General features: G+C 41.8%; 1 protein-coding gene across 3 annotated transcripts; it reads left to right on the forward strand.

Annotated features, from left to right (window-relative positions):
• On the forward strand, window positions 1-26,479 carry LOC107793235 (L-aspartate oxidase 2-a, chloroplastic-like). Of its 3 annotated transcripts, XM_075242493.1 has the most exons (9): window positions 1-377; window positions 3,910-4,053; window positions 4,447-4,801; window positions 10,415-10,657; window positions 10,755-10,811; window positions 10,919-10,999; window positions 14,688-14,879; window positions 24,656-24,717; window positions 25,132-26,479. In XM_075242493.1, the coding sequence occupies exons 2-9, from the start codon at window positions 3,923-3,925 to the stop codon at window positions 26,138-26,140; spliced, it is 2,130 nt and encodes a 709-aa protein (XP_075098594.1). In that variant the 5' UTR covers window positions 1-377; window positions 3,910-3,922; the 3' UTR covers window positions 26,141-26,479. The 3 variants fall into 3 exon arrangements, with proteins under 3 accessions (XP_075098594.1, XP_075098595.1, XP_075098596.1); XM_075242494.1 differs by lacking the exon at window positions 14,688-14,879; XM_075242495.1 differs by lacking the exons at window positions 1-377; window positions 3,910-4,053; window positions 4,447-4,801; ... (1 more) ...; window positions 10,755-10,811; window positions 10,919-10,999 and adding an exon at window positions 14,032-14,611.
• The last annotated feature ends 718 nt before the right edge of the window (window positions 26,480-27,197 follow it).

Here is a 27,197-nt window from a genome sequence, read left to right on the forward strand (position 1 = left end):
TGTGAAAGAACGCATTGGATTCCATTTCCTAAAAGCTAAGGCTCAAATTCTTTGCCTTGTGGAGGAAAAGCGATTGGGATCCTAACTTCCTTTTTCTTTAACGCCACAAATCTTACACCACGGAAAGTGCAAACTGCATGCGATTAAGTTAGCCCATTGATTAGCAAAAAAAATGTCCATAATTTTAAAAGGTGGCAAAAGATACACGGTGGATTTCTAGGTGACGACTGCAGCTTTTCGTTATATATTCCGGCCCCCTCTCTCTCTTCAGTTCTCTAATTAGCTCGAATTCTGCTTCCTTGGCCAACAATCAGTTAATTTATAACTTCGAATTCGAGTTCAATTCTACTCCGGAGCGCCATTTTTGCCCCGTTAAGGTAACTGTATTGATAAAAACTTTGTTTTGTTGATCTATTTTTTTGTTTTGTTTTGGAATAATAACTATAGTTGTATTGTTTGGGTGGGGGATGGGGTTGTAATTTAGTCTAGGGTTCTGTTAGGTTGGGGTTGCTAGAATCTTGCGAAGCTTTATAAATATACGAACATGCAATTGTATGATAAACTGATAGCCGGTGGATCCTGTTGTAGCGAACATGCTATGCTAGCTCAATTCTGCTCTCTGTTCCCTTTTTCTGCTGTTTTCTTTCCCTGGTAAAGCAACACAAGCTGACACAATCCTAGCCCAAATGAGAGTAACAAAGTTTCCAGTCTCACTGCAGGAATGGAGAGAAGAGATATAGAGTGTGTTCGGTATAAAGGAAAATGTTTTCACTTATTTTCCAGTATTTGGCTGGTGAGGGAAAAATATTTTCAGGAGAATATTTATCAATGTTTGGTTGGGTGAGTGAAAATTATTTTCTGGAATATACTTTCCACTTTTTGGTTGTAAGGAGAAAAGAAATTGTTTCCTAATAACAACAACAACAAACCCAGTTTAATCCCATACGTGGGGTCTGGGGAGGGTAGTGTGTACGTAGCGTTACCCCTACCTATAAAGGCAGAGAGGCAAATTGTTTCCTAATGTTGTTACAAAATAATTTTCTTTTTAATTTCATTTAAGCCCCTTAAAGTTCTTGAAAGATTAACTGCAGAATAAAGTATTCAACATGACATGTCATTCGTGTAAGAACAAGTCACTAAGAAAAAGCAAAATAATATATTAAAATTAGAAAGTTTCTAAATATATGAAAATGTCAATCTTTTTTAAATAATTCAAGAAAATGAATAATGACAGTAATTTAAAAGTATCACAGATTTACATAAAGAAAGGAAAAGGAAAAGAGAGAATGGTACATGAAATTTCAAATGCTTTGGCTAGATTCAAATTCCATACTCTATTAAAAGATATGCCTAACAGGTAAGAACATATAGGTACTGTTGTGTCAACATGCATAGCGTTTAGGTCACTTTGGAGAGAGTATAGAGAAAAAGAGAAAATGGCAGAGGGAAGTGGGAGGGGGCAAGAACTGATTGTCTAGTGCCAAAACGTTTGATATGTTCTGGATATTGGAAATTGACTAACCTTGGGTTCTTAGGTAAGTTAGTTTCAACAAAATTAAAGGAAAATGTTTTCTTTAGGAAAATGTTTCCCCCACAATTTAGGGCAACCAAACATGGGAAAATTGGAAAAGATTATCAAAAAAATGTTTTTTCATACCAAATACACCCATAAGTAGGAGGGATTGTGATCAATTTTGCAAGTTGTTTATGTATTTTCAGAGATCTATTTACCTGTGATACATGTTATACAAAACAAGAGTCCATGTATATATCATTGCACTTCTCCTTTACAACTTATTTCATTTCTATTCAAACAGCTTTAGCGCGTAAGAGCTGTTCATTTCCTTGAACACCACTACCACCAACAACAACCCAGTAAAATCCTACTAATGGGGTCTGGGGAGGGTGGTGTGTACGCAGACCTTATTCCTATCCCGAAGGAGTAGAGAGGCTGTTTCCGAAAGACCCTCGGCTCAAGAAAACAAAAAGACAAAAGGACAAAAGGAGACAATATTAGTATCACCACAGCAATCATAGGAAAAATAAGAACACCATGAAATCCAGAAGAAAGATGCAAAGCAAAAGCGATACCTAGTAAATAGGTCCTGCACTGAAAAGCGAAATAGTAAGACACAACATTGCCACTAGCTATCTTAGACAAAAATCCTACCTGGCTAGTCCCACAATGGTACAAAGTAAGGCAAGACTCAACTACCTCCTAACCTACAACCCTAATACTCGACCTCCATTGAACACCATTGACAAAGAAAGATTTAATAAGGGAAAATGAAAATTTAGATAGGTTGGCAAGTCCTTAGTCTTAGAGTAAATGATCTTCATTGGGTCTTATTGTTTCCTTGCAATACTTGTTCAGCCTTGTAGGTTCTGCTTTTTGCTAAAACAACTCTTTTTAGTCGTCACTTGTCACTTACAATTTCCTTTCTCCTAATAGAAACGTGTCCGGAAAGCTGACTTTTGGCCCTGTATGTGTTTCTGTTTTTTGGAGCCTTCAGAATGATAGTACTAGCTGTTCAGGTGTCTATTGAAGGTCTTCATTGAAGCAACAGTAAGGACATAGTTAGAAAAACTGTTGCTGAAACAAAAAGAGAAATCATTGCTTTCGCTTCCTGATGTTACATGACATAAGTATTGAGTCAAGGCCATTTTAAATGAATGCCAATGTATCTATGTTCAGGTGTCTATTGAGGGTCTTCATTGAAGCAACAGTAAGGACATAGTTAGAAAAACTGAAAAGGACTTCTTCTTAACGTGTTTCAGTCTCATGATTTTAAAGGAAATGCATTTTGTAGATACATTGGCATTCATTTAAAATGGCCTTGACTCAATACTTACGTCATGTAACATCAGGAAGGGAAAGCAATGATTTCTCTTTTTGTTTCAGCAATAAGTGATGAAGTCTTGTGGCAACTTCCATTTGTAAATTCATTCTGTACAAGTGGATTATAGCAATTAGTTGATAAGTTCATACCTTTCTTTTCTCTACTTTTTCTCTTGCAATATGAGATATCACAGGATTAGAGACATGATGCACATACATTTGTGGTTCACTTGAATGAAAAAAAAGTATACGTTTCTTCTTTTTATGTTTCATTTCCTTTTGGTTTTTCAGTATCTGGTATGGAAGTTGTGTAATGAACAGTTTTTTACACGCATGTTCTGCTGCAGCATTAACATGGACTAGCCATCTTGTCGTGTGAGTCCAATTTGTGGAATTCCAGTTTAAGCCCATCAATTGTTGAATCTCTAAATATTTTCATTGAATTGACCATATGTTAGATGATATGTTTTCTCATTGTCCTTTCAAGCATTTCTCCTTTTGTTTAAATGTCTCCACATGCTTTTCTACCCCTTCAATTTCTGATATTTTCTAAAAGTTCCTTTTTCTTTAATAAATCTACTGCTCCAAATGAATGAAAGAAGAGTTGTGAAGAGTTCTGACTTCAAGACCAAGCACAGTTTTGGTTGGGCTTTCAATTTTAGCTTTTAGGAAGTTGTTCCTAAGATTGTCCTGAAACCAAATCTTTTCTTTTTGTAGCTTCTACTATATTCGTTCATGCTTTAATGCAATTCATAACAAGGTTTCCCTTAAATATCCAGAGTCTTTAATTTTGCTTTCGAGTCCCAGCTGTGCAAAACGTATTACTGAAGAATAGTTTTCTGGGAGATGTTACAAGATTTTGTTAGAAGGGTCTTTCCCTTCTAAAGTGTTTGGTTCAAGTTATCTAAATGTCAAGAGCCGATATTTTGTTATTAAGCTCAATTCTTTGCCTTGTTTGGGTGTTTTTAGAAGTAATCAAGATGATCTTTAAATGTTTAGTTTCACAAACATTCTAACCTCGGAATTGGGAGTGCTAATCTGATATGAATTCCTTTGACCTGGATTGTCAGTCAGGAAGATCATATGGCAACTGGTATCGCTTCAGTAAGCGGACAGTTACATTTGAGGAAGCCTGTCTACTGGAGGAGTAGCTATGGAAAAGCTCAGTGTCATTCCAATGTGATCCTGAATGGCATGCAAAACCAGATCCCTTGGTACGTATTAGGATGATGTTTCTTCACCTATCTCTCCTTCTCTCTCTATCTTTCCCTGCTGTATTATCTTCTTTCTATTGCCCCATCTCCTCTCTTCTGGGGGAATGATTGCCAAAATATTTTATTCTGGAGCTTTTAAGATGTTATTACATTTCAAATTGTACGGAGATAGGCATTCACGCGTTGGCTGTTGGACTGTTTATTCCTCCAATGAGAACGTACTGGAAAGAATCTTTGTATACGTGTTTAGGCATAAACCAGTAATATCTTTTTTTCATGAGATACCAGAATCCTAAAAGTTTTTCTTTTTTAGTCATTTCCTGATTCTTTAGAAAAAAAAGAAAGGTTATCATTTTCATTTTCTGGTGGTGATATGCTACTTAAATTTTCCAGGTCTTATTGGGTTTCCAAATTCTTGCGAGTTCATAGAAGTAACTATTCACAATGTCAAGTGAAAACAAACTGGAAGTCTCACAGCGGAACAATCAATTCTTGCCAGAGAGATGGCTCAACTAGGTATTTCGATTTCGCGGTGATTGGTAGTGGAATTGCTGGCCTTCGATATGCTCTTGAAGTTGCCAAACATGGAACTGTAGCTGTGATAACCAAAGCTGAGCCACATGAGAGTAACACTAACTATGCTCAAGGTGGTGTAAGTGCTGTGCTCTGCCCTATGGATTCAGTGGAGAGCCACATGCAAGATACAATTGTTGCAGGTGCTTACCTCTGTGATGAGGAGACTGTTAGAGTAAGTTCACAGAATGTTATTGTCTCTTCAGTTCCATGAAGCAGTTTGCCCTTTTTCAGTTTTTTCTCATTGGAGAGTGTTTCCTTTTACTTTTCCAAATTTTTCCCGGAATACTTGGTTGGATGAATAGGAAAGTTCTCCATCTTTCAGTTTGAAACCAAAGGACCTTTCTGTTTAGACGGCTTTTGCCACAGGATCTAGAGCTGCCAAAAATTGGAAAAGAGTAAGAGCAATGGGGCAGTTAGGCTTGTTTTCAATTTGAAGCTGAAGTGCCAAGCAACAATACTACAAGAAAGGCTCTATGTCTATTCCTTGCTTCTGATATAAGTGCTTAAAAGTTGGAACTGAAGAAAGAGTTGGAGAGTTGGGAAACCAATGGTTGGTAATATGGACGATTTCCACTGGTTTATGTAGTACTCCTATTCTTTATGGTTCAGATTGTTGACTTTTGTCTTTGAACATTAGGGAAAGAGAGTGAAGGTGACATGCAGGAAAGAAGAGATAAGAATAAGACAGGAAATTCACATGTGTTGTATCTTGGTTTGATTTTGGGATTTCATTTAGACAGTACCATGTTTTCTTCTTTTAAGGAGAACACACAAAAGTACCTTTAACACTTCTGACTTCCCTAAATCAGCACCAATTTTTTGAGGGTAACTGCTGATAAGGATAGACACTCCAAGGCGATCCAGGATTCCTAGTCATATAAGATTCTCTCCTATCCCCACAAGGGTCCTATGTGCAGAAAACTCTATCCCTTCTCCCTCGAGCTTTAACCTAGGAATCCATTTGATTATGTGAAAAAGCACAAGAGAAAAATATATTATTGATTTATTAACTATGTTACAATGAGCCCTATTTATAAGTATACATAATACATACAACAACAACAACCACCCAGTATAGTCCCACTAATGGAGTCTGGGGAGGGTAGTGTGTACGTAGACCTTACACCTACCCTGGGGTAGAGAGGCTGTTTCCGATAGACCCTCGGCTCCCTCCTTCCAAGAACTCTCCACCTTGCTCTTGGGGTGACTCGAACTCACAACCTCTTGGTTGAAAGTGAAGGGTGCCCACCACTAGAGCAACCCACTCTTGTCATAATACATAACCTACTCCTATTACATACGGGACTAGGACTAATTATATATATATACACACATAACTATCTAACACTCCTCCTCAAGCTGGTGCATATAAATTATATGTACCGAACTTGTTACATATGTAACTAATACGAGGACCAGTGAGAAACTTGGTGAAAATGTCAGCAAGTTGATCATTCGACTTCAAAAACTTTATAGCAATATCTCATGCGAGTATTTTTTTTCTGACAAAGTGACAGTCAATCTCAATGTGTTTAGTTCTCTCATGGAACACTGGATTTGATGCAAGATGAATAGCAGCTTGATTATCACACACAAGTTTCATCTGGCTTATCTCACCAAATTTTAACTCCTTGAGCAACTGTTTGATCCAAATTAGCTCACATATTGCCATAGCCATTGCTCGATATTCTGCTTCTGCACTAGACCGAGCAACCACATTCTGTTTCTTGCTCTTCCAAGACACCAAATTACCTCCTACTAAGACACAATATCCAGATATAGAACGTCTATCAGAAGGTGATTTTGCCCAATCAACATCTGAGTATCTAACGATCTGCTCATGGCCTCGATCCTCAAACAATAATCCTTTGTCTCGGGCTGATTTTATATACCGAAAAATGCGGACAACTGCATCCCAATGACTATCACACGGAGAATCCATAAACTGACTCACAACACTCATAGGAAAGGAAATATGAGGTCTAATCACTGTGAGGTAATTTAAATTACCGACCAACCGTCTATATCTTGCGGGATCGCTGAACGGCTCCCTCGTCCTCGCAGAAGTTTAGAATTCGGATCCATCGGTGTGTCAATAGGTCTACAACCTGTCATTCCTGTCTTCTCAAGAATGTCTAAGGCATACTTCCGTTGTGAGATCACAATATCTGAGCTAGACTGAGCGACCTCAATACCCAAAAAATACTTTAATCTGCCCAGATCCTTACCCTGAAAGTGCTCAAAGAGATGTTGCTTCAACTTAGTAATACCATCCTGATCATTGCCGGTAATAACAAGATCGTCAACATAATGGACCAGATAAATACAGAGATTTGAAGCAGAATGCTGATAAAACACGGAGTGATCAGCTTCACTACGAGCCATGCCAAACTCCTGGATAACTGCGCTGAACTTACCAAACTAGGCTCGATGAGATTGCTTTAGACCATAAACTGACCGGCGCAAGCGACATACAAAGCCACTAGACTCCCCCTGAGTAACAAACTAGATGGTTGCTCCATATAAACTTCATCCTCAAGGTCACCATGAAGAAAAACATTCTTAATGTCCAATTGATAGAGAGGCCAATGACGAACAACATCCATGGATAAGAAAAGGCGGACTAATGCTATTTTAGCCACGGGAGAGAAAGTATCACTGTAATCAAGCCTGAATAATTGAGTATATCCTTTGGCAACTAGACGGGCCTTAAGTTTTTCAGCCTGGCTATCCGGACCAACTTTGACTGCATACACCCAACGACAACCAACAGTAGATTTTCCTGAATGAAGAGGAACAAGCTCCCAAGTACTACTCGTATGTAAAGCAAACATCTCGTCAACCATAGCCCGTCGCCATCCTAGATGAGATAGTGCTTCACTTGTAGACTTAGGGATGAAAACAAAGGACAAAAAAGATACAAAAGCATAATGAGGGTGATGACGGGCGATGATAACTTAAACCGACATAATGGGGATTAGGATTAAGTGTGGTTCATATACCTTTCCGAAGTGCAATCGGCTGACTAGGAGGAGCAAGTCCGCAGTAGGAGCAGGGTAAGGTGCAGGACGTGAATCAGCTGGGCTTGATGCTGGGCGCGGACGACGACGATAAGTCAAGAGTGGTGTTCCTGTGGCTGGGGTTCTAGGAGGAGCAACACTAGATTCCTTAACGGTTTGTGTGGGTAAGACTTTTGTGATTGAGAATGTAGGAGGAGCTATAGTTGGTGGGGCTAGAGCTAGAATGGGGCTGTAGGTGATGGAGACGTGGAGGAAGGTGAAGGGGAAATAGTGAATGAATCTCCAAAAAGATGGAACTGGTAATACCTCAAAAATGTCTAAGTGACCACCTAGGCATGTGAAGTATGACTGAGTTTCAAAGAAGGTAACATCAGCAGACATAAGGCACTGCTGGAGGTCAGGCGAGTAGCATCGATACCCCTTACCTAAAAATACACACTTAAGAGCACGGGGAGCTAACTTATCTTTTCTTGGAGTAAGGTTATGAACAAAACATGTGCTCCCAAAGACACGAGGTGGAAGAGAGAAGAAGGGTGAGTGAGGAAACAACAAAGAGAATGGAACTTGATTCTGGATAGCTGAGTATGTCATACAATTAATAAGATAACAAGATGTGAGAACTGCATCCCCCAAAAATCGCAACGGAACATGATATTGTATGAGTAGGGTACGGGCAGTCTCAATGAGATGGCTATTTTTCTTTTCCGCTACCCCATTTTGTTGAGATGTATATGGACAAGATGTTTGATGAATGATCTTATGAGATTTCATAAACTGCTGAAATATAGGAGACAAATAATCTGGGGCATTTTCACTATGAAATGTGCGGATAGAAATCCCGAATTGATTTTGAATTTCAGCACGGAAAACAACTCAGATCGATTTTTCATCAAGAATATCCAAGTGCACCTGGAATAATCATCAATGAAACTATCAAAGTAGCGGAATCCCAAGGTAGAACTGACCTGACTAGGATCCCTAACATCTGAATGGACTAAAGTGAAAGGTGACTCTGCTCGATTATCAGAGCGTCAAGGGAAACGAGAGTGAGTATGCTTACCGAGCTGACATGGCTCACACACTAGAGTGTACAAGTGAGACAAATCAGGTACCATTTTCTGAAGTTTTGATAAACTGTGATGTCCCAACTGTTTATGTAATAAATCTGGTGAATCAGTAATAAAACAAGTTGTTGATATGGGTTCATGTGATTTAGCAAGGATAAGGTAATAAAGTCCATGTGATTCATGTCCGGTACCAATAATCCGCCCCGTACTGCATTCCTGCATAAAAACAAGGTCATCAAGAAATAAAACAGAACATTTAAGTGATTTGGCTAAGCGACTAACAACTATGAGATTAAAAGGACTACCAGGAACATAAAGAACTGAATTCAAAGGTAAAGAAGGAAGTGGACTTGCTTGACCTATTCCAGTTGCCGCAGTTTGAGACCCATTGGCCATTGTGACCATTGGAAGAGATTGATGATAAGAAATAGTAGTGAAAGCAGATTTATTACCATATGATGAGACGCTCCTAAATCAATAACCCAATTACTGGGAGAAGAAGATTGTGAGACACAAGTAACGCTAGTACCTGTTTGAACAACATTAGCAATCTCATAAGATGTCTTTTACATGCTTTGTACAGAAGGAACTCTATATATTCCGATAAAGAAACCATCTGGATTGGATTCAATGCATTGGATCCGACGGATACAAATGACATTATAATGTTCACGCTGGAAAAATCAGAAAATATTCTGGAAACTACTGTTCACGCCAGAAAAATATGAAAGTGGTAGGAATTTGGTTTAAATTGGATGGGTAGGCTCGGAATTGCAAGGTAAACAAGTTGTCCTGAAGAGTCGTCGCCAAAAAAGGGCCGAAAATAGCCCCACGCGCGTCGCGTGACATCTGAACTTAGCCGGTAATTTTTTTTTCTGTCGGCGTGTGAGGGCGCGTGGAGGGTGGTCTGTCGGAGATATTTTTACGGGTTGGTCGTCAAAGGCTGATCTACTTCGTGGTGGTGTTGGTTTTTGCACAACACTGATGAAAAGTGGTTAGTTCTTGCGGTAGACCTGTGTTTGCTGGAAAGACTTCCGGTTGACTGATTTCTCTTCCCGGCCGCTGGAATTTATGCACAACGATAAATCTCTCACGATTTCTCTAATAGCATGTGAGAAAGCACGGGAGAAAAATATATTATTGATTTATTAACTACTTATAAGTATACATAATACATAACCTACTCATATTACATACGGGACTAGGACTGATTATATATATTCACATTCTAACAAATTTTCTTAATGCTAACAACTCATGCAGAGTTGTGACATGCCCAATTCTGCTGAGAGTAGTAAGGCCCAGCGGATTTCGCATCTACTAGGCCCATTAACAACATACAAGAGGGAGAGGGGATAGAGTTCTCTGTACATAGGACTCTTGTGGGGATAGGAGAGAATCTTATTATATGATACAACTTAAGCTAGGAATCCTGGATAGCCTGGGAGTGCTGTATATTATTTTCATTTGTCTCTGTAAATATATACTGGCTTCAAGGAAGTTTTGCGTTCTTGGGTGACGGGACATCACAACTGGTATCTTCTTATCAGTTGAGATAATCGTCGTCCATGCAATTGTACTTTTTATGCAGTCTCTGTGCTAAATGAATTTACAAGATGACTGATTTATTACTCCAACATTGTGTTTAGTATACTCTTTTGAAGTCTTCATTTTTATAAGTGTATCTCCTTTCTCCAGGTTGTGTGTACCGAAGGACCTGAGAGAATTAAAGAACTGATTGCTATGGGTGCTTCATTCGATCATGGGGAGGATGGAAATCTGCATCTAGCCAGGGAAGGGGGCCACTCCCATCGTCGAATTGTCCATGCTGCTGATATGACTGGCAGAGAGATAGAAAGGGCCCTATTAGAGGCAGTTTTTAAGCATCCTAATATACATGTGTTTCAACACCATTTTGCTATAGATTTGTTGACCACTCAGGTAAGTTTATTAGTGTGAAAATTTTGCTATAGTTGTGTAAAGGTGGCAATTGAACTGTTCAGTAAGGATTTAATGTTAATTTGTATGCCAAATGCAGGATGGTTCTGACATAGTATGTCATGGCGTTGATACTATAAACACGGAAACACAGGAGGTAAGTACAGTTGCTTTCACTCATGTTAACCTCCATGTTTTGAACATTTCCTCAAAATGACATAAATTGATTTCTTTGGCTTCTGCGCTCTTATTTTGAGTTTGCAGGTTATAAGATTCATTTCAAAAGTGACTTTGCTGGCATCAGGTGGAGCTGGGCATACCTATCCTAGTACTACTAATCCGCCGGTATGGGTTTCAATATCTTTTCCTTCATAATGTTGTTAGTTATGAGGGCACTCCTTGTAATCAGTAAGATTATTCAGTCCTAAACAGTGATATGGGGGGAGAAGGTGGGGAAGGGAATCCCTGGTGCTGGGTGGCTAATAGTTACTTTTATGACTAGCATACATATGCATTTAGTTGTTGGCGATAAGCTTCGTCACAAAGTATCATTCGTAATTCATAAGGACCTTAACAATTGACATTGGTGCAAACAACATTCCATAGAGTATGAAACATGGCCTGATTTAAAACCCTTTCATGTTAAGCTAACGTGCTAATTAGAAATAACAGCTGACTGCCCTAAGTCACAAAAAAGGGACAAGTCCAAATTTACCCTTGTACTTTGCGAAAAGGTTTAGATTTATCATCCGGTTGAAGTTAGTTTGGCTCACTAGTGCCTCGCTGTTAAACTTTTGGACGATATTTACCCTTATTTGCTAAAGGACCTTTGTTTGAGGTTTAATTGTCTCTAAGTATACTGAATAACACCAGAGACTGCCACGTGTCCCACACGTGGCCTGAAATTAATCCCTCCCCTTTAACCTGACCCCGTTTGACCCTGAAAAGTAACCCCCCTCTCACTAAAATTAACCACCCCTCTTACCCCCACCCTTTTACCACAAACAAGGTGGCCAACGGAAAAACAACTCCTACACTGTCCGTCTTCATTACACTTCTGCAACCACCAAACAACCTCACCAACCCACCAATAGCACCCCAGAGACTCACTGCTCCTCCACTTCAACCCTTTCTCGGCGAACACCTTCCCCTCAGTTCCACGGATCTCACCAAAATAGAACCTTCATCAGTCACCACCATTACAACTGTTTACCCGAAAAACGGATAGAGTTGAATTTATTCGTAGTTCTAAGGATATGTGATATAGCTCAATACAAATTGTAAGGATAAAAGGAAAATATCAAATATGGACCGCAAAGAAGACTAAATAAACAAAGTTGTAACAAAAGCGATTTTTGGGACCAAGCAAGATGAATCAGTTTATGAGGCTTAAAAGAATAACTCTCGAATATCAGAGAATATGTTGCTTGAATTACAATCTAAACTCCAAAAAAACTGCCCTTCCAGAAATGATAAAACCCCTCTTTATAGTAGAGGGACCTTACTTTAAATATAATTAAAAAATACTCAGTGGGAGATCCATGATAAATCAACTTTTCCACAATTCCTGCCAAGATTCTCTCATCTAGTGGGATTGCAACGGCTTATGTCTGTGAGTCCGATCTGACTCGGGCTTTTGATCTCGGCTTGAGCTTGATTCTAACTCGAGCTCTCGATCTTTGGCTTAAGCTCGATTCTAACTCGGACCCTTGAATTGATTCGGGGTCAATGTTGGTTGGTCTCTAGCTCATAAGCTTGATAGCTTTACTCTGCATCATAGTTAGATTTGGATTTGAGCTCAATAACAATATCGAACTCGACATTGATCGGCCCCTCGGGTTCGAGGCTTGTTTGTTCCATCTTCGGAAACTATCTCGAAGTCTCACTTCGATCGATCATCATTCGAACTCGATCAGACGTGCGAAGGCCGAAATCTATTTCGACCGTATACAGATAGTCCCCTCGCTTCTTAGAAAGAATGTGGTGAGAAACGATATGATCTTTTAACGGCTCGATCGGATTATAACCTGACGTTTCCATCGGGCTCGATCATGACGCATATGATAGCTGTTCCGTCGGTTTAGTCTTTCAAGGCATTTAATGCATGTCAGATGGTGGTCGGCCACTGCTGATACTGAACCGCCATCGCTTAAACCTATAAATAACCCTTCCTTTTATCATTTACCACTTTTACATCTTCAATCTTCCAAATTTCCCAAGTCCCTTTTCGCATTACCCGTAAATCTGTGATTTCTTTTTACAAAAGCCCCTCTTCAATTCTACCAAATCTTTGTCACTTTCTTCTATTCCTCACTTTTGAATTCGAAAATGGCGAAAACATCACAAACCATTCCTCAGAAAGAGAAGGCTTCATCTTCACAATGTGCTGCCGATAAGACACCAGCAAAACCACGATCTGAGGAGTGCGTTCTCGGGGCGTGTGTTCTTACTTCTGATTTTAAGGTCGATAAAGGCTCATCGGTCCCTGGCCGATGTGAGCCAGTATCGAGGTACATATGTTCGATAACCGAGAAGCACCTCAAACAGCTAAAGAAAGATTGCAATTGGGATAAAAAAGAAATAATGATTCCTTCTTCTGACGAAGATATCACTTCTTACGTGAAAGGGTTTTTGAATGTGTATACTTACCCTTTCACGTTAGGTCCCCTCGATTCCGTTATTATTGACTTCTGTCGTCAATACCAAATAACCATAGGCTAGGTCCATCCTTCTTTCTGGCGGATCGTTATCCTGATCCGATACTTTGTGAGCAAAATCGAGGGGATGCCGTTCACCCTCGACCATCTTATCCGATTGTACCGTCCTCGACTTTTTCAAGGAGGGTTAATAAAACTTCAGCGTCGGGCTACCAAGGCTCTGTTCTCGAGCATTGACGAGGACAGGGATCGGGGCTGGATGGGCAGGTTCGTTCGAGTGAGGACTTCGGACCTGATTCCGACCGAAAAGATGCCCTTTCCCGAGGAGTGGAATATGAAACGTAAGTGTGATCCTGCTGTTACTTCTATTTTGTTCTTTCATTTCTTTTCTCAACGACACTCTTCTTTTTGTGATGTAGCGGTTCCCTGGATGCCCGGAGCAGTTCTCGATCTCAAGAACTGGGTACGAGCTCTTGTTTCGACCTTTACATACGCCGAGCGCTCATGCCGTGATTTGTCAAAGGGTGGTGGGAGGCCAAGAATCATGGTAAGCCCCTTTCTAGTACTCTTTGATAATTCGAACGAGGTGGTTTCCAAATATTTTAATAAATTTTTTCATATCCAGGTTTGGGCAAAGATGCAGTTTTGAGGCCCTTGTCCAACGAGGAAGAAACTTCGGCCTCTGTTCCAAAGCCGGTGAAGGGAAATAAAAAGAAAAGAGCCACCGTTCCCGAAGATCCAAACCCGAAGAAGAGGACGGCTCGTAAGCCGAACAAGAATGCCATTCCTTTGACCGTGGAATCAGTTCTGCGTCTAAGGGATGAAGATGAAGAAGAAGAAGAAGAAGAAAATGATGGGTCCGCGCTGGCGGCCCGAACGAAGAGAACCACCGATGCCCCATCGGCAGCTGGATCGATGATGCTTTATGAGGCTCCGCCTCGAACTGAGGATATACCGGAGAAAGATTCGGGTGGAATCCCTGAATTATCGGAGATCGAAGACGCATCTCATCGGAGCCAACGGGTGGGTGATATGTCTGAAAGGGCCCTCGAATCCCTTCGAACCGAAGAGAATGCTCCAAGTAATTCATTTTGGGGCAGCAGCAATCGAAGATTCGCCCACCTTTCCCGCTTTTTTCGCAGGGGTGATTCGGGAAGCCCAAGCTCTGGGGGCCCTCGATCTAGATAGGCCTCACGATGAAGAGGATCCCTTTCGTGACCTGTTTACCGGTATCGAGGACGTTGCCGGCACTGGTGATGAATCAGATCTTTTTCACGGGGTACGGCAGGCTTTGAATCAGGTAAGCCTTAAAATTATTTTGTCGGTACTATCTTTATGTTTACTTTTCATTAACTTCGTTTCTTGTTTCTTTGTAGGCAACGACAGTTTATCGAGAAGCATGTTCTCGGTCCCAAAAAGCGCTGCGTCGATACGAGGCCGACCTTCAACGGGTTACTGATGAGAGAAACTCCCTAACACTTCTTTTAGGGCAGAGAGAAGAGGAAATAAAAGACCTCCGAGCTGAGTTGGCCAAGGCTTATCGAGATCAGGCCGATTTGTCTGAGCAGGTAATGATACTTTTAAAAGCCTATGGGCTTGATACCGGAACGATGGCTAATTTTTCGGTCTCACAGTTGCAGCAAAAAATTGAGATGATCGGGAAGCTTCGTGAGGAGGTCGACGTGATAAAAACAGAGTCTTTGCAGTGGAAAGAAGGTATGAACCGCTTTGATGCAGAGAAAGAAACTGCTCGAGCCTAGTTATCATCTGCCGAAACCCAACTTCAGAGAATGAAAGAAAAAGGCCTGGTTCAAGCAAGAAGAATAGAGGAGCTCGAGGCTCGGTTGGCCTCTGTACTTGCCAAGGCCGAATCTGATGCCGAAAAGGCAAAAGCCGATGCGGATGCACTCGTGGCCGTCTATCGGGCCGATGCTGAAGCTGCCCAGGTCTAAGCAAGAGAGGCAGCCGAGACTGCCGATACTCGAGCACATTGGGTCGCCGAACTTGCTAAGTGCCGATCTCGGAGGGAAACCCTCGAGGAGATCCATGCTCGTGGTTTCGATCTCGCTGAAGAGATAAAAAGGGCCAAAGAACTCGAAGCCGATGCTGAAGCCCTGGTTTCCGATGACGATGATGATGATGACAATGATGATGATGATGGGAGTAAGAGCGGATCCGAGAACGGGGGGGAGCCCGATAGAGAAGAGACCGCTCCTGAGGATGACCAGGAAGCTTAGTCCTTAATTTTTACGTTGTAATCAATCATGTAGACAATTTTGTATATAGACAATATTGCCGACTTGCTTCTGTTTTGTGAAGACTTTATTCATGCCTTATGAATGTTTTCACAAGGATTTCAACAACTTAATCAAATTTGGACTTCGTAGCCTCTATAATCGAGCGAGTGCTTATTCAAACTTGAAGTGATGTAGCCCTTAGGCTTATTAGTTGAGTCAATGATTCGAGCTCGAAGAAATATAGCCCGTAGGCGTAATGGTCGAGTGGGTGCTTGCTCGAACTCGAAATAAAAGTAGCCTGTAGGCTTAGTAGTCGAGTGAATGATTCGAACTCGAAGTAATCTCGAAGCAATGTAGCCCGTAGGCATAATGGTCGAGTGAGTGCTTGCTCGAACTCGAAATAAAAGTAGCCCGTAGGCTTAGTAGTCGAGTGAATGATTCGAACTCGAAGTAATGTAGCCTGTAGGCGTAATGGTCGAGTGAGTGCTTGCTTGAACTTGAAAATAAAAGTAGCCCGTAGGCTTAGTAGTCGAGTGAATGATTCGAACTCGAAATAATGTAGCCCGTAGGCGTAATGGTCGAGTGAGTGCTTGCTCGAACTCGAAATAAAAGTAGCCCGTAGGCTTAGTAGTCGAGTGAATGACTCGAACTCGAAGTAATGTAGCCCGTAGGCGTAATGGTCAAGTAGTGTAGCCCGTAGGCTTAGTCTTGAACTCGAAATAAAAGTAGCCCGTAGGCTTAGTAGTCGAGTGAATGATTCGAACTCGAAGTAATGTAGCCCGTAGGCGTAATGGTCGAGTGAGTGCTTCTCGAACTCGAAATAAAAGTAGCCCGTAGGCTTAGTAGTCGAGTGAGTGCTTGCTCGAACTCGAAATAAAAGTAGCCCGTAGGCTTAGTCTTGAACTCGAAATAAAAGTAGCCCGTAGGCTTAGTAGTCGAGTGAATGATTCGAACTCGAAGTAATGTAGCCCGTAGGCGTAATGGTCGAGTGAGTGCTTCTCGAACTCGAAATAAAAGTAGCCCGTAGGCTTAGTAGTCGAGTGAATGATTCGAAGTCGAAGTATTGTAGCCCGTATGCGTAATGGTCGAGTGAGTGCTTGCTCGAACTCGAAATAAAAGTAGCCCGTAGGCTTAGTGGTCGAGTTTATCTTAATTCTGTTTGCATAATAAATCTCCAAATAGAGGAATTTTTCTTGGATATAAGATGTTGGCAAAGAGGAGAACTTTCTTTGCAAGTCACTATACATGTGTTTATGTTTCGTGTCTGGGTTCGGGCCAACTACATGAGCATGGATCGTTTTGACCATTTGGCTTTTACAACTTTTCCTATTGGAAACCCGTTGTTGCGAAATAACTTTCTTGCATCAGAATTTGATATATTCGAGGGCTAATGCCCCCCAGTATTCGAGGTCGATTGTAAAGAGGCCTCGGATACTGTTGTAAGCGCAGCACGATCATTGGTTGCCTCATTAAAAACCTTGCCGAAAAACCCATTTGGGATAAAACCGGTCTAAGGGAAAAAGAGTGCAACACGTGCTTTCAGATCTTAAGGCTTCGTATTGAAGGATCCATCTTAGCTCCTGATCGAACTTCTGCAGGGGTCAGTTTTAGAATGTAAATGAATATGGGAGGGTCGTACCTTAGCAGTAGTATCGTTTTAGATGTGACACATTCCAATTGCTTGATAATTGTTTGCTGTTTATAATGCCGAGCTTGTATGATCCCTTTCCGACGTTCTCGAGAACCTGATATGGTCCTTCCCAGTTCGGTCCTAGTTTTCCTTGTTCGGATTTCGGGTATTGAGGGTGACTTTCCTTAGCACTAAGTCCTCGGGCTTGAAATGGCGGAGCTTGGTTCTTCGATTATAATATCTTTCGATTCGTTGCTTTTGGGCGGCCAATTGGACGAGAGCAGCTTCTCGTTTTTTGTCCAATAATTCGAGGCTAGTGTTCATAGCCTCGTTATTTGATTCTTCTGTCGTGTATCGAAATCTGGTACTGGGTTCGCCGACTTCGACTGGTATCAATGCTTCGGACCCATATACTAAGGAGAACGGGGTTGCCCCCGTACTGGATTTTGACGTCGTTCGATATGCCCTAAGGACTTTGGGTAGGATTTCTCTCCACTTTCTTTTAGCGTCGTTCAGCCTCTTCTTTAGGTTTTGAATGATAGTTTTGTTCGTTGATTCGACCTGTCCGTTCCCACTGGGGTGATACGGTGTTGATAATATCCTTCTTATTTTGTGATCTTCGAAGAATTTCGTCACTTTGCTGCCCACAAATTGTTTCCCATTGTCACATACTATTTCGGCGGGTATCCCGAATCGGCATACGATATGATCCCAGATTAAGTCTATAACTTCTCTCTCTCTTACTTTCTCGAACGCCTGTGCTTCAACCCATTTAGAGAAATAGTCAGTCATAAATAAAATGAATTTAGCTTTACCTGGGGTCGATGGCAGAGGGCCGACGATATCCATTCCCCATTTCATGAATGGCCATGGGGATAGGACCGAGTGAAGTTGTTCTCCGGGTTGATGTATCATTGGCGCAAACCTTTGACATTTGTCACATTTTCGAACAAATGCCTTCGCATCTTTGCCCATATCGATCCAATAATACCCTGCCCTGATTATTTTTTCGGACTAATGGATCGACACCGGAGTGATTCCCACAAGTGCCCTCGTGCACCTCACGTAAGATGTAATCGGTATCTCCTGGACCCAAGCATACTGCCAATGGTCCATCGAATGTCCTTCGGTATAGCGTTCCATCTGAAGCCAACGTGAATCGAGCAGCTTTAGTCCGTAGGGCCCTTGAATCTTTAGGATCCGATGGGAGCTTTCCGTTCTTTAAGTATTCAATATACTTATTTCTCCAATCCCAGGTTAAGCTCGTAGAATTTATCTGGGCGTGTCCTTTTTCGATCACGGATCTCGAGAGTTGAACGACAGTCCCCGAGCTCAAATCACCTTCCTCGACCGATGATCCCAAATTCGCAAGTGCATCATCCTCACTGTTTTGCTCTCGTGGAACATGTTGTAAAGTCCATTGTTTGAAATGGTGCAAAGTGACATGTAGTTTGTCCAAATACCTTTGCATTCTATCTTCTCGAACTTCGAAGGTTTTGTTTACTTGACTAACCACCAGCAAAGAGTCACATTTGGCTTCTATGACTTCTGCTTCCAAGTTTTTAGCTAGCTCGAGACCTGCAATCATGGCCTCATACTCGGCCTCGTTGTTAGTCAACCTGGTAGTTTTAATAGATTGCCTAATAGTGTTACCCGTGGGTGGCTTTAAAACTATGCCTAGCCCGGACCCCTTCACGTTCGAAGCCCTATCCGTAAAAAGGGTCCATACCCTCGATGACGTACCCGATTTCAACAGGAGTTCTTTTTCGACTTCGGGTACGAGGGTTGGCGTGAAATCGGCCACGAAGTCTGCTAAAATTTGAGACTTGATGGCCGTATGGGGTTGATATTCGATATCGTACCCACTGAGTTCGACGATCCATTTGGCCAATCGGCCTGATAGTTCGGGCTTGTGCAAAATATTACGAAGTGGGTAAGTCATTAATACGCATATGGGGTAACATTGAAAGTACGGTCGTAACTTTCTAGAGGCGCTTATCAGTGCAAGTGCCAATTTTTCTAGGTGCGGATATCTAGTTTCTGCTTCTCCTAAGGTTCGACTTATATAATAAATGGGAAATTGCGTACCTTGCTCTTCCCGAACTAGGACACCGCTTACTGCGATTTCCGATACTGCCAAGTATAAGCAAAGTTTTTCGTCTGTTTTTGGTGTGTGAAGTAGTGGTGGGCTCGACAGATATTGTTTTAGTTCTTTTAATGCCTGTAGGCATTCCGGGGTCCAAGCGAAATCGTTCTTCTTTTTGAGTAGGGAGAAAAATTTGTGACTTCGATCTGATGATCTCGAAATGAATCGGCCTAAGGCCGCAATCCGTCCCGTTAGCCTTTGTACAACTTTCACGCTGTCCACGATGGTGATGTCTTCGATGGCTTTGATTTTATCAGGGTTAATCTCGATTCCCCGATTTGACACCATGAAGCCGAGGAACTTGCCCGAACCGACCCCGGAAGCACATTTTTCGGGGTTGAGCTTCATGTTGTATTTCCTCAAAATCTCGAACGTTTCCTGCAAATGGGTCCTCTGCGCGCAGGGATTTAACTAGCATGTCATCAATATAAACTTCCATTGATTTACCTATTTGTTATTCGAACATTTTATTTACTAAGCATTGGTAAGTAGCCCCTGCATTTTTTAGCCCGAAGAGCATCACATTATAACAATATGTTCCATATTTGGTGACAAACGAAGTCTTTTCCTGGTCCTCCGAGTTCATCTGGATTTGATTATACCCGGAGTAGGTATCGAGAAAAGTGAGGATCTCGTGACCGGCCGTGGCATCGATCATGCGATCGATGTTGAGTAGCGGAAAAGAATCTTTGGGGCATGCTTTGTTCAAATCCTTATAGTCCACACACATTCTAAGTTTATTCCCTTTTTAGGCACTACAACTATATTGGCTAACCATTTGGGATATTTCACCTCCCGAATGGACCCTATCTTGAGAAGTTTGGTTACCTCGTCTTTTATGAATGCGTGTTTTACCTCGGACTGAGGTCTTCTCTTTTGCTTCACCGGTCTGAACTTAGGGTCCAAGCTTAGCCGATGCGTCGTTATGTCCGGTGGGATCCCTGTTATATCTAAATGGGACCAGGCAAAGCAATCAATGTTATCGATAAGAAATTGAATAAGTTTCTTCCTGAGTTCGGGGCTCAACCCCGTTCCCAGGTATACCTTTCGTTCGGGCCAGTGCTAGATTAGTGTGACTTGCTCCGGCTCCTCAATTGTTGATTTGGTGGCGTCGGATCGAGGGATCCTCTGATCATCATCTTCTTCGATCTTCCGGTTATCTGGCTGGGTCGAAGCCGATGTCTGTGATTGCTATTTGGTATCTCGTTCTCCTTCTGAGCCCGATCCCTTTATTGGTGAAGGCGAGGATATTGGTTTCGCTTCCTCGACAGCGAACATTTCTTTTGCGGCTGGTTGTTCTCCGTACACTGTTTTGACTCCTCTCGATGTTGGGAATTTGAGGACCTGGTGTAGGGTCGAAGGTACAACTCTCATGTTGTGGATCCATGGCCTTCCGAAAAGGGCGTTGTATCTCATGTCGCCTTCGATCACGTGAAACTTCGTTTCCTGGATGGTTCCGGCCACGTTTATTGGTAGAATTATCTCGCCTTTGGTGGTTTCACATGCCATATTGAATCCGTTTAGAACCAGAGTTGCGGGTACGATCTGGTCCTGCAGGCCGAGCTCTTCTACGACCTTCAATCTGATGATGTTGGCCGAGCTACCTGGATCAATCAACACACGCTTAACTTTAGTTTTATTCATGAGTACGGATATTACCGGTGCATCGTTATGAGGTTGTATGACTCCTTCTGCATCTTCGTCATTGAAGGACAAAGTTCCTATGGGTGTGTAATCTTGAGTTCGAGATCGATTTTCTCTCACAATCGATGTTTTAGTGCGTTTAAGCACTAGTCCCTGAGGGGTATCGGCGCCGCCAATGATCATGTGAATGACGTGCTGTGGTTCTTCCTGTTCGTTTTGCTTGCCGAAATCCCTGTTTTTAAAATGGTTCTTCGCCCTATCGCTCAAAAATTCCCGAAGGTGCCCTTTGTTGAATAACCGAACTACTTCCTCTCTTAGTTGCCTGGAATCTTCTGTTCTGTGGCCATGGGTGCCATGGTATTCGCATATTTGATTGGGATTCCTCCGGGCAGGATCGGTTTGCATGGGTCGAGGCCATTTAGTGTCTTTGATGCGTCCGATAGCTGATACGATGGCGTATGCATCAACGTTGAAGTTATATTCCGATAACCGAGGTGCTTCCTTAGATCCGACAGGCCTATCGAAACTACTTCTGTTTATCAGCCCCCGGGACCCTTGACCTCGATCACTTTTTTTTTATTTTGCTTGAGGTTATGTCTCGATTCACCGACTCTGTGGCTTCCGTTGTACGGTTGGTATCGATCCCCAATCAGACCTCGTTCTCGATTAGTATCCCTTCAATTAGCGGGTTCAGACCCCAATTGATCATCTTCGACCCTAATTTTCGATTGGTACCGATTGTGCACGTCGGCACATGTGATGGCTGGGTATTCGATCAGGTTATGCTTTAATTGCCGTGAAGCCGTCGAACTTCGCTCGTTCAAACCTTGAGTGAAAGCCTGAACAGTCCAATCGTCTGTGACTGGTGGCAAGTTCATTCGTTCCATTTGAAAACGAGATACGAACTCTCTCAGCATCTCGTTATCCTTTTGTCTTAATCTTGAAGAGGTCCGATTTCCTTGTTGCGACTTTTATGGCGCCGACATGTGTTTTCACAAAAGAATCTGCTAACATGGCGAACGAGTCGATGAAATTTGGCGGTAGGTTGTAATACCAAATCATTGCCCCCTTCGAGAGGGTTTCTCCGAATGTTTTTAGCAACACAGATTCGATTTCATCGTCTTCTAAATCATTGCCCTTGATGGCATATGTGTAAGAAGTGATGTGCTCGTTGGGATCGGTCGTCCTGTTATATTTGGGAATTTCGGGCATACAGAATTTTTTGGGGATTGCTTTCAGGGCTGCGCTCGAGGAAAAAGGTTTTTGCACGAATTTTTTCGAATACAACCCTTTTATCATTGGTGGAGCTCCCGGGATCTGATCGACCCTAGAGTTATAAGTTTCTACTTTTTTATCGTTGGTTTCGACTCGCTTTGTGAGTTCCTCGAGCAATTTAGCAATTTCGGGAGTAGTCCCCGATTCTTGCTCATTTGACTTTACTATGGCTGGTTCCGTTCTGTGAGTGATTTCTCGGGGTGGATTGGGCTCCGGCCTGCTTTGTAGCTGGGTTTGGCTCTGCAACTGAGCTATTGCTGCCTGTTGGGCTTGCAACATTTCGAAAATCATACGCAAGTTAACGCCGTTTTCCTCGATGTTTTGGGTATCTCGAGCCGCAGACCGAGTGCCACCATGGATGCTATTCTCGGGTTCAGCATGTAGGTTCGCCTCAATGGCTACATGCGAATTGATATCAATTGGCGCTCCGATTCGAGCTCCAACGGTGTTCACAAGTGGTCTTTCAGTACTGGGTGTCAAGTTGTTTTCGTCTTGAAGACCGGCCCCGTTATCGATCGGTGAAGCCATTTGATTGATGGTTAGTCGTAGCTAATCCGAAATTCAAGATATTTTCGGAAACAAGCGTAAAACACAATGGCGTGTTTTTTCAGATTCGTATCAAATAACCACTGTTATCCTTAGCCCCACAGTGGGCGCCAAACTGTTTACTCGAAAAACGGATAGAGTTGAATTTATTCGTAGTTCTAAGGATATGTGATATAACTCAATACAAATTGTAAGGATAAAAGGAAAATATCAAATATGGACCGCAGAGAAGACTAAATAAACAAAGTTGTAACAAAAGCGATTTTTGGGACCAAGCAAGATGAATCAGTTTATGAGGCTTAAAAGAATAACTCTCGAATATCAGAAAATATGGTGCTTGAATTACAATCTAAACTCCAAAAAAACTGCCCTTCCAGAAATGATAAACCCCTCTTTATAGTAGAGGGACCTTACTTTAAATATAATTAAAAAATACTCAGTGGGAGATCCATGATAAATCAGCTTTTCCACAATTTCTGCCAAGATTCTCTCATCTAGTGAGATTGCAACGGCTTATGTCTGTGAGTCCGATCTGACTCGGGCTTTTGATCTTGGCTTGAGCCCGATTCTAACTCGAGCTCTCGATCTTTGGCTTAAGCTCGATTCTGACTCGGACCCTTGAATTGATTCGGGGTCAATGTTGGTTGGTCTCTGGCTCATAAGCTTGATAGCTTTACTCTGCATCATAGTTCGATTTGGATTCGAACTCAATAACAATATCGAACTCGACATTGATCGGCCCCTCGGGTTCGAAGCTTGTTTGTTCCATCTTCGGAAACCATCTCGAAGTCTCACTTTGATCGATTATCATTCGAACTCGATCACACGTGCGAAAGCCGGAATCCATTTCGACCGTATACAACAGCTTTACAACCCCATCAACGAGCCGCCCCTCTACCATAGCAAAACCCATCGTCTTTCATTTTTAATGGTTGATGGTGTCGCATAGGGAAATTTTTCCGGCGACATTTTTTTTTATTTTTTAAATTTTTGAAGGTTCTGTGGTCTCAAACTTTTATGAAAATTTCAGGGATGGTTAATTATGGTTGGGGTGGTTGCTACCTAGAGATAACGGTGGAAGTGATTGTTTAGGTATAGAGGGAGTACTTTGGGTGACGGTGGAGAATGGTTTGGGGTGGGATTTTGGGAAGCTATTGCTTGAGTATTGGATGGTGAAAGTTAACTAGATGAAGTGGGTTTGGGGCAGCAACATGTTGGGCAATAGAAGCATTACTGTGTTGCAATGGAGAAGGGGAATAGATGGAGCTCTTCGCTGGAAGTTGGGCAAAATGGTCTAAGAGCAGTGCCGGGGTGCAGGGGTTAAAGGGAGAGGGTTAAAGGGGCAGGGAGGTTTATTAATTAGCCACTTGTGGGACATGTGACACATTTTGGTGCTAAACAGAGTAATTAGATATTAATTAAAAAAAGAGATTAATCAACTGTTAGCAAATAAGGGTAGATATAGTCCAAAAGTTTAACGGTGAGGGCATCAGTGAGCCAAACTTCAAACCGAGGGTAAATCTAGACCTTTTTGCAAAGTACAAGGGGAAATATGGAACACCCCCACCCCCCCACCCCCAAAAAAAAAAAAAAAAAAACTTAAAGTTCTGGGTATAATAGATGATCCTTTCCTTGGATGAGTGGATTCTTGTCAAGACACATTGTTCAACGTTGTAATAACCTGGGTTAGGCATCTGCTGTGGCGTTGTTATGCTCGTTATCAAATTTGCCTTTCTTTTGAAATCATTTCTGTAAGTTTTTGGAGCAACTAATTGGCGGTGGGGCCAATTCTGTTTTTATATTTGACAACTTGTGCCTTTATTAATGAAAAAAAAAGTTTTTTTAATGTGGGCATGATGGTTGTAGGTTGCAACTGGAGATGGAATGGCTATGGCTCATCGAGCTCAAGCTGTAATTTCTAACATGGAGTAAGTGATCCTCAGTTGCATTGCATTCTCATTGTACAATATCTCTGCCCCTGCTTTAGTGAGTTGTGCTGTAAAATCTGCTAATCTTGATTTCATCCTTTTTTTGCCTTCTTGATTTCTGCATCTTGTTCTGCTATTCATTCAGAATTTGCACTTTTGACTAAAAATACAAGGGTGTGTTCAAAATGTTGTGCGGGATGATATTGGATATGCAACTTGAATTTTTCAGGATTAAGGGCATCAAATTTTCTTCATTGAGGGATTTAGTTGATGTAGAAAAGATTTCTAGACTAGCAGTCTGCTCTCTAATTGATGGTCCTCCTTTGATCATCTTTTGGATGGTAGACAAGTCTTTATTTGCGAGGTTGATGAAGGTTGCATTAGTAATTACAATTCTCTTCCTCGTGTTGCCAGGTTTGTGCAATTCCACCCAACCGCTTTGGCTGATGAAGGCCTTCCCATCAGACCAACAAGAACCAGAGAGAACGCTTTTTTGATAACTGAAGCTGTCAGAGGTGATGGAGGCATCCTTTACAACTTAGATATGGAGAGATTTATGCCAATGTATGATGAAAGAGCAGAGCTTGCCCCGAGAGATGTGGTAGCAAGAAGTATAGATGACCAGCTCAAAAAGCGTGGTGAAAAGTATGTTCTTCTTGATATCAGTTACAAGCCCCGAGAGAAGGTTCTTTCTCATTTTCCTAATATAGCTGCTGAGTGTCTCCGCCATGGGTTAGACATAACACAGCAGCCGATTCCAGTGGTTCCTGCTGCTCACTACATGTGTGGTGGAGTCCGTGCTGGACTCGAGGGTGAGACTAACGTGCATGGTCTTTATGTGGCAGGTGAAGTTGCATGTACTGGTTTACATGGTGCGAACCGACTTGCTAGCAACTCGTTGCTTGAAGCACTAGTGTTTGCACGAAGAGCTGTACAGCCTTCAATTGATCACATGAATGTGTCTAGAATTGATCACGGTGCTTCAAGTTGGTGGTCGCGGCCTGTAGCTCCCATGTTACTAGGAGATACAGTACATGGCAAAGTCATTCACCGGACAAGGGAAGTAAGGAAAGAACTGCAGTCAATCATGTGGGAATATGTTGGAATTGTTAGGTCTACCTCAAGACTAACCGCAGCTGAGAAGAGAATCAGAGAGTTGGAGTTGGAATGGGAAACATACCTATTTCAGCATGGCTGGGAACCAACAATGGTTGGAGTAGAGGCTTGTGAGATGAGGAATCTCTTCTGTTGTGCCAACCTGGTAGTTAACAGTGCTCTTTCTCGACACGAGAGTCGCGGTCTTCATTACACCATTGATTTTCCTCATGTTGAGGAAAGCAAAAGGTTGCCAACGATCATTTTTCCGTCACAGCGAAATAGCTCATGGAGCTCGCGGCAATTACACAGGCAGCAGATATGTTAGATGCTCTTACCTATTTGCCAATCCTTCCTGCTAAAACTTGTCAAGCGCAGTGCATGATTAGTTTTTAGGTAAAGAAGATGCTCATGGGTTATTGTCATTCTTCCCGCCATTACATTTGGGGCAATGAAAAGTCTAGATAAGAGGCATAGATTGTCCCAGTGGGCATGCCAAAATTTGTAGACAATAAATTACGTCGAGAAAATAAAATCAAGCTGAAAAATATTGCAACAATCGTAGTATTTTATTTCAAATATTTGAGTGTTACAATCTGTATGAATCCTCTGATTCTTCTTTTCAACGGTAAATAAAAGAGCCTTTGAGCTTAATCTTGAATTTTAATTTATTTTAATCCATGTGTTTGGGGCCTAATCTTGATCTTGACGTATTTTTAATCCAAGGGCTTGCAGCTTGTTCTTGAATCTTCGTCTTGATCTTTTAATCCGTAGAACACTTGAATGCTTGTAGCTTTTAGAGAAATCTGCAGCGTTTGATCCACGAGCTCCCTCTTGCTTTTTGTTATAACTTCTGGTCCCCTTTCTGGGTTGTGAAAACCCTCATTTATAGTTGTGGAAGGGAGAAGTTGTGATAAGAACAAGCTCTTTCCGACCAATCAGATTGAGGAGTGACAATGCCGCATTTGATTGGCCAGAACATGTCACTTGCATATGTGGCGCGATTTCATTGGCCTTTTAATGTGACTTGGCATGACTTGTCATTTTGACACGTGGCATGATCATATTGGCTCTTTCGTTTGACTTGGCGTGCCACGTCATTTGACATGTGGCACCAAACTGGGCCTCTAGGAAGATGACATCTTGGGCTCATCACTTTAGCCCAATTAAATGGGTTAGCCCAATGGATTAAGACTTATTTATTTAATCCATAAAAATGGGACATATACAATTAATCCACTTATATTAGTCCAATAAATTTATTTGAACTAATATAACTTGAATTTCAAATATAGTACAAATTATTTTATGAATTTAATTTTAATAAAATTTATATGTCTACAAATGCTCCCTACTTCAAGACTTGTCAGAACATAGAAGACTAG

Source organism: Nicotiana tabacum, chromosome 21, assembly GCF_000715075.1.
Source record: "Nicotiana tabacum cultivar K326 chromosome 21, ASM71507v2, whole genome shotgun sequence".
Lineage (NCBI taxonomy): Eukaryota > Viridiplantae > Streptophyta > Magnoliopsida > Solanales > Solanaceae > Nicotiana > Nicotiana tabacum.

Coding starts and splice junctions, on each gene's coding strand:
- LOC107793235 (XM_075242493.1), top strand. CDS start 3,923: ATGGCAACTGGTATCGCTTCAGTAAGCGGACAGTTACATTTGAGGAAG. Junction 10,658..10,754: donor TAGATTTGTTGACCACTCAG/GTAAGTTTATTA, acceptor TGCCAAATGCAG/GATGGTTCTGACATAGTATG. Junction 11,000..14,687: donor CTAGTACTACTAATCCGCCG/GTATGGGTTTCA, acceptor GTTTCTTTGTAG/GCAACGACAGTTTATCGAGA.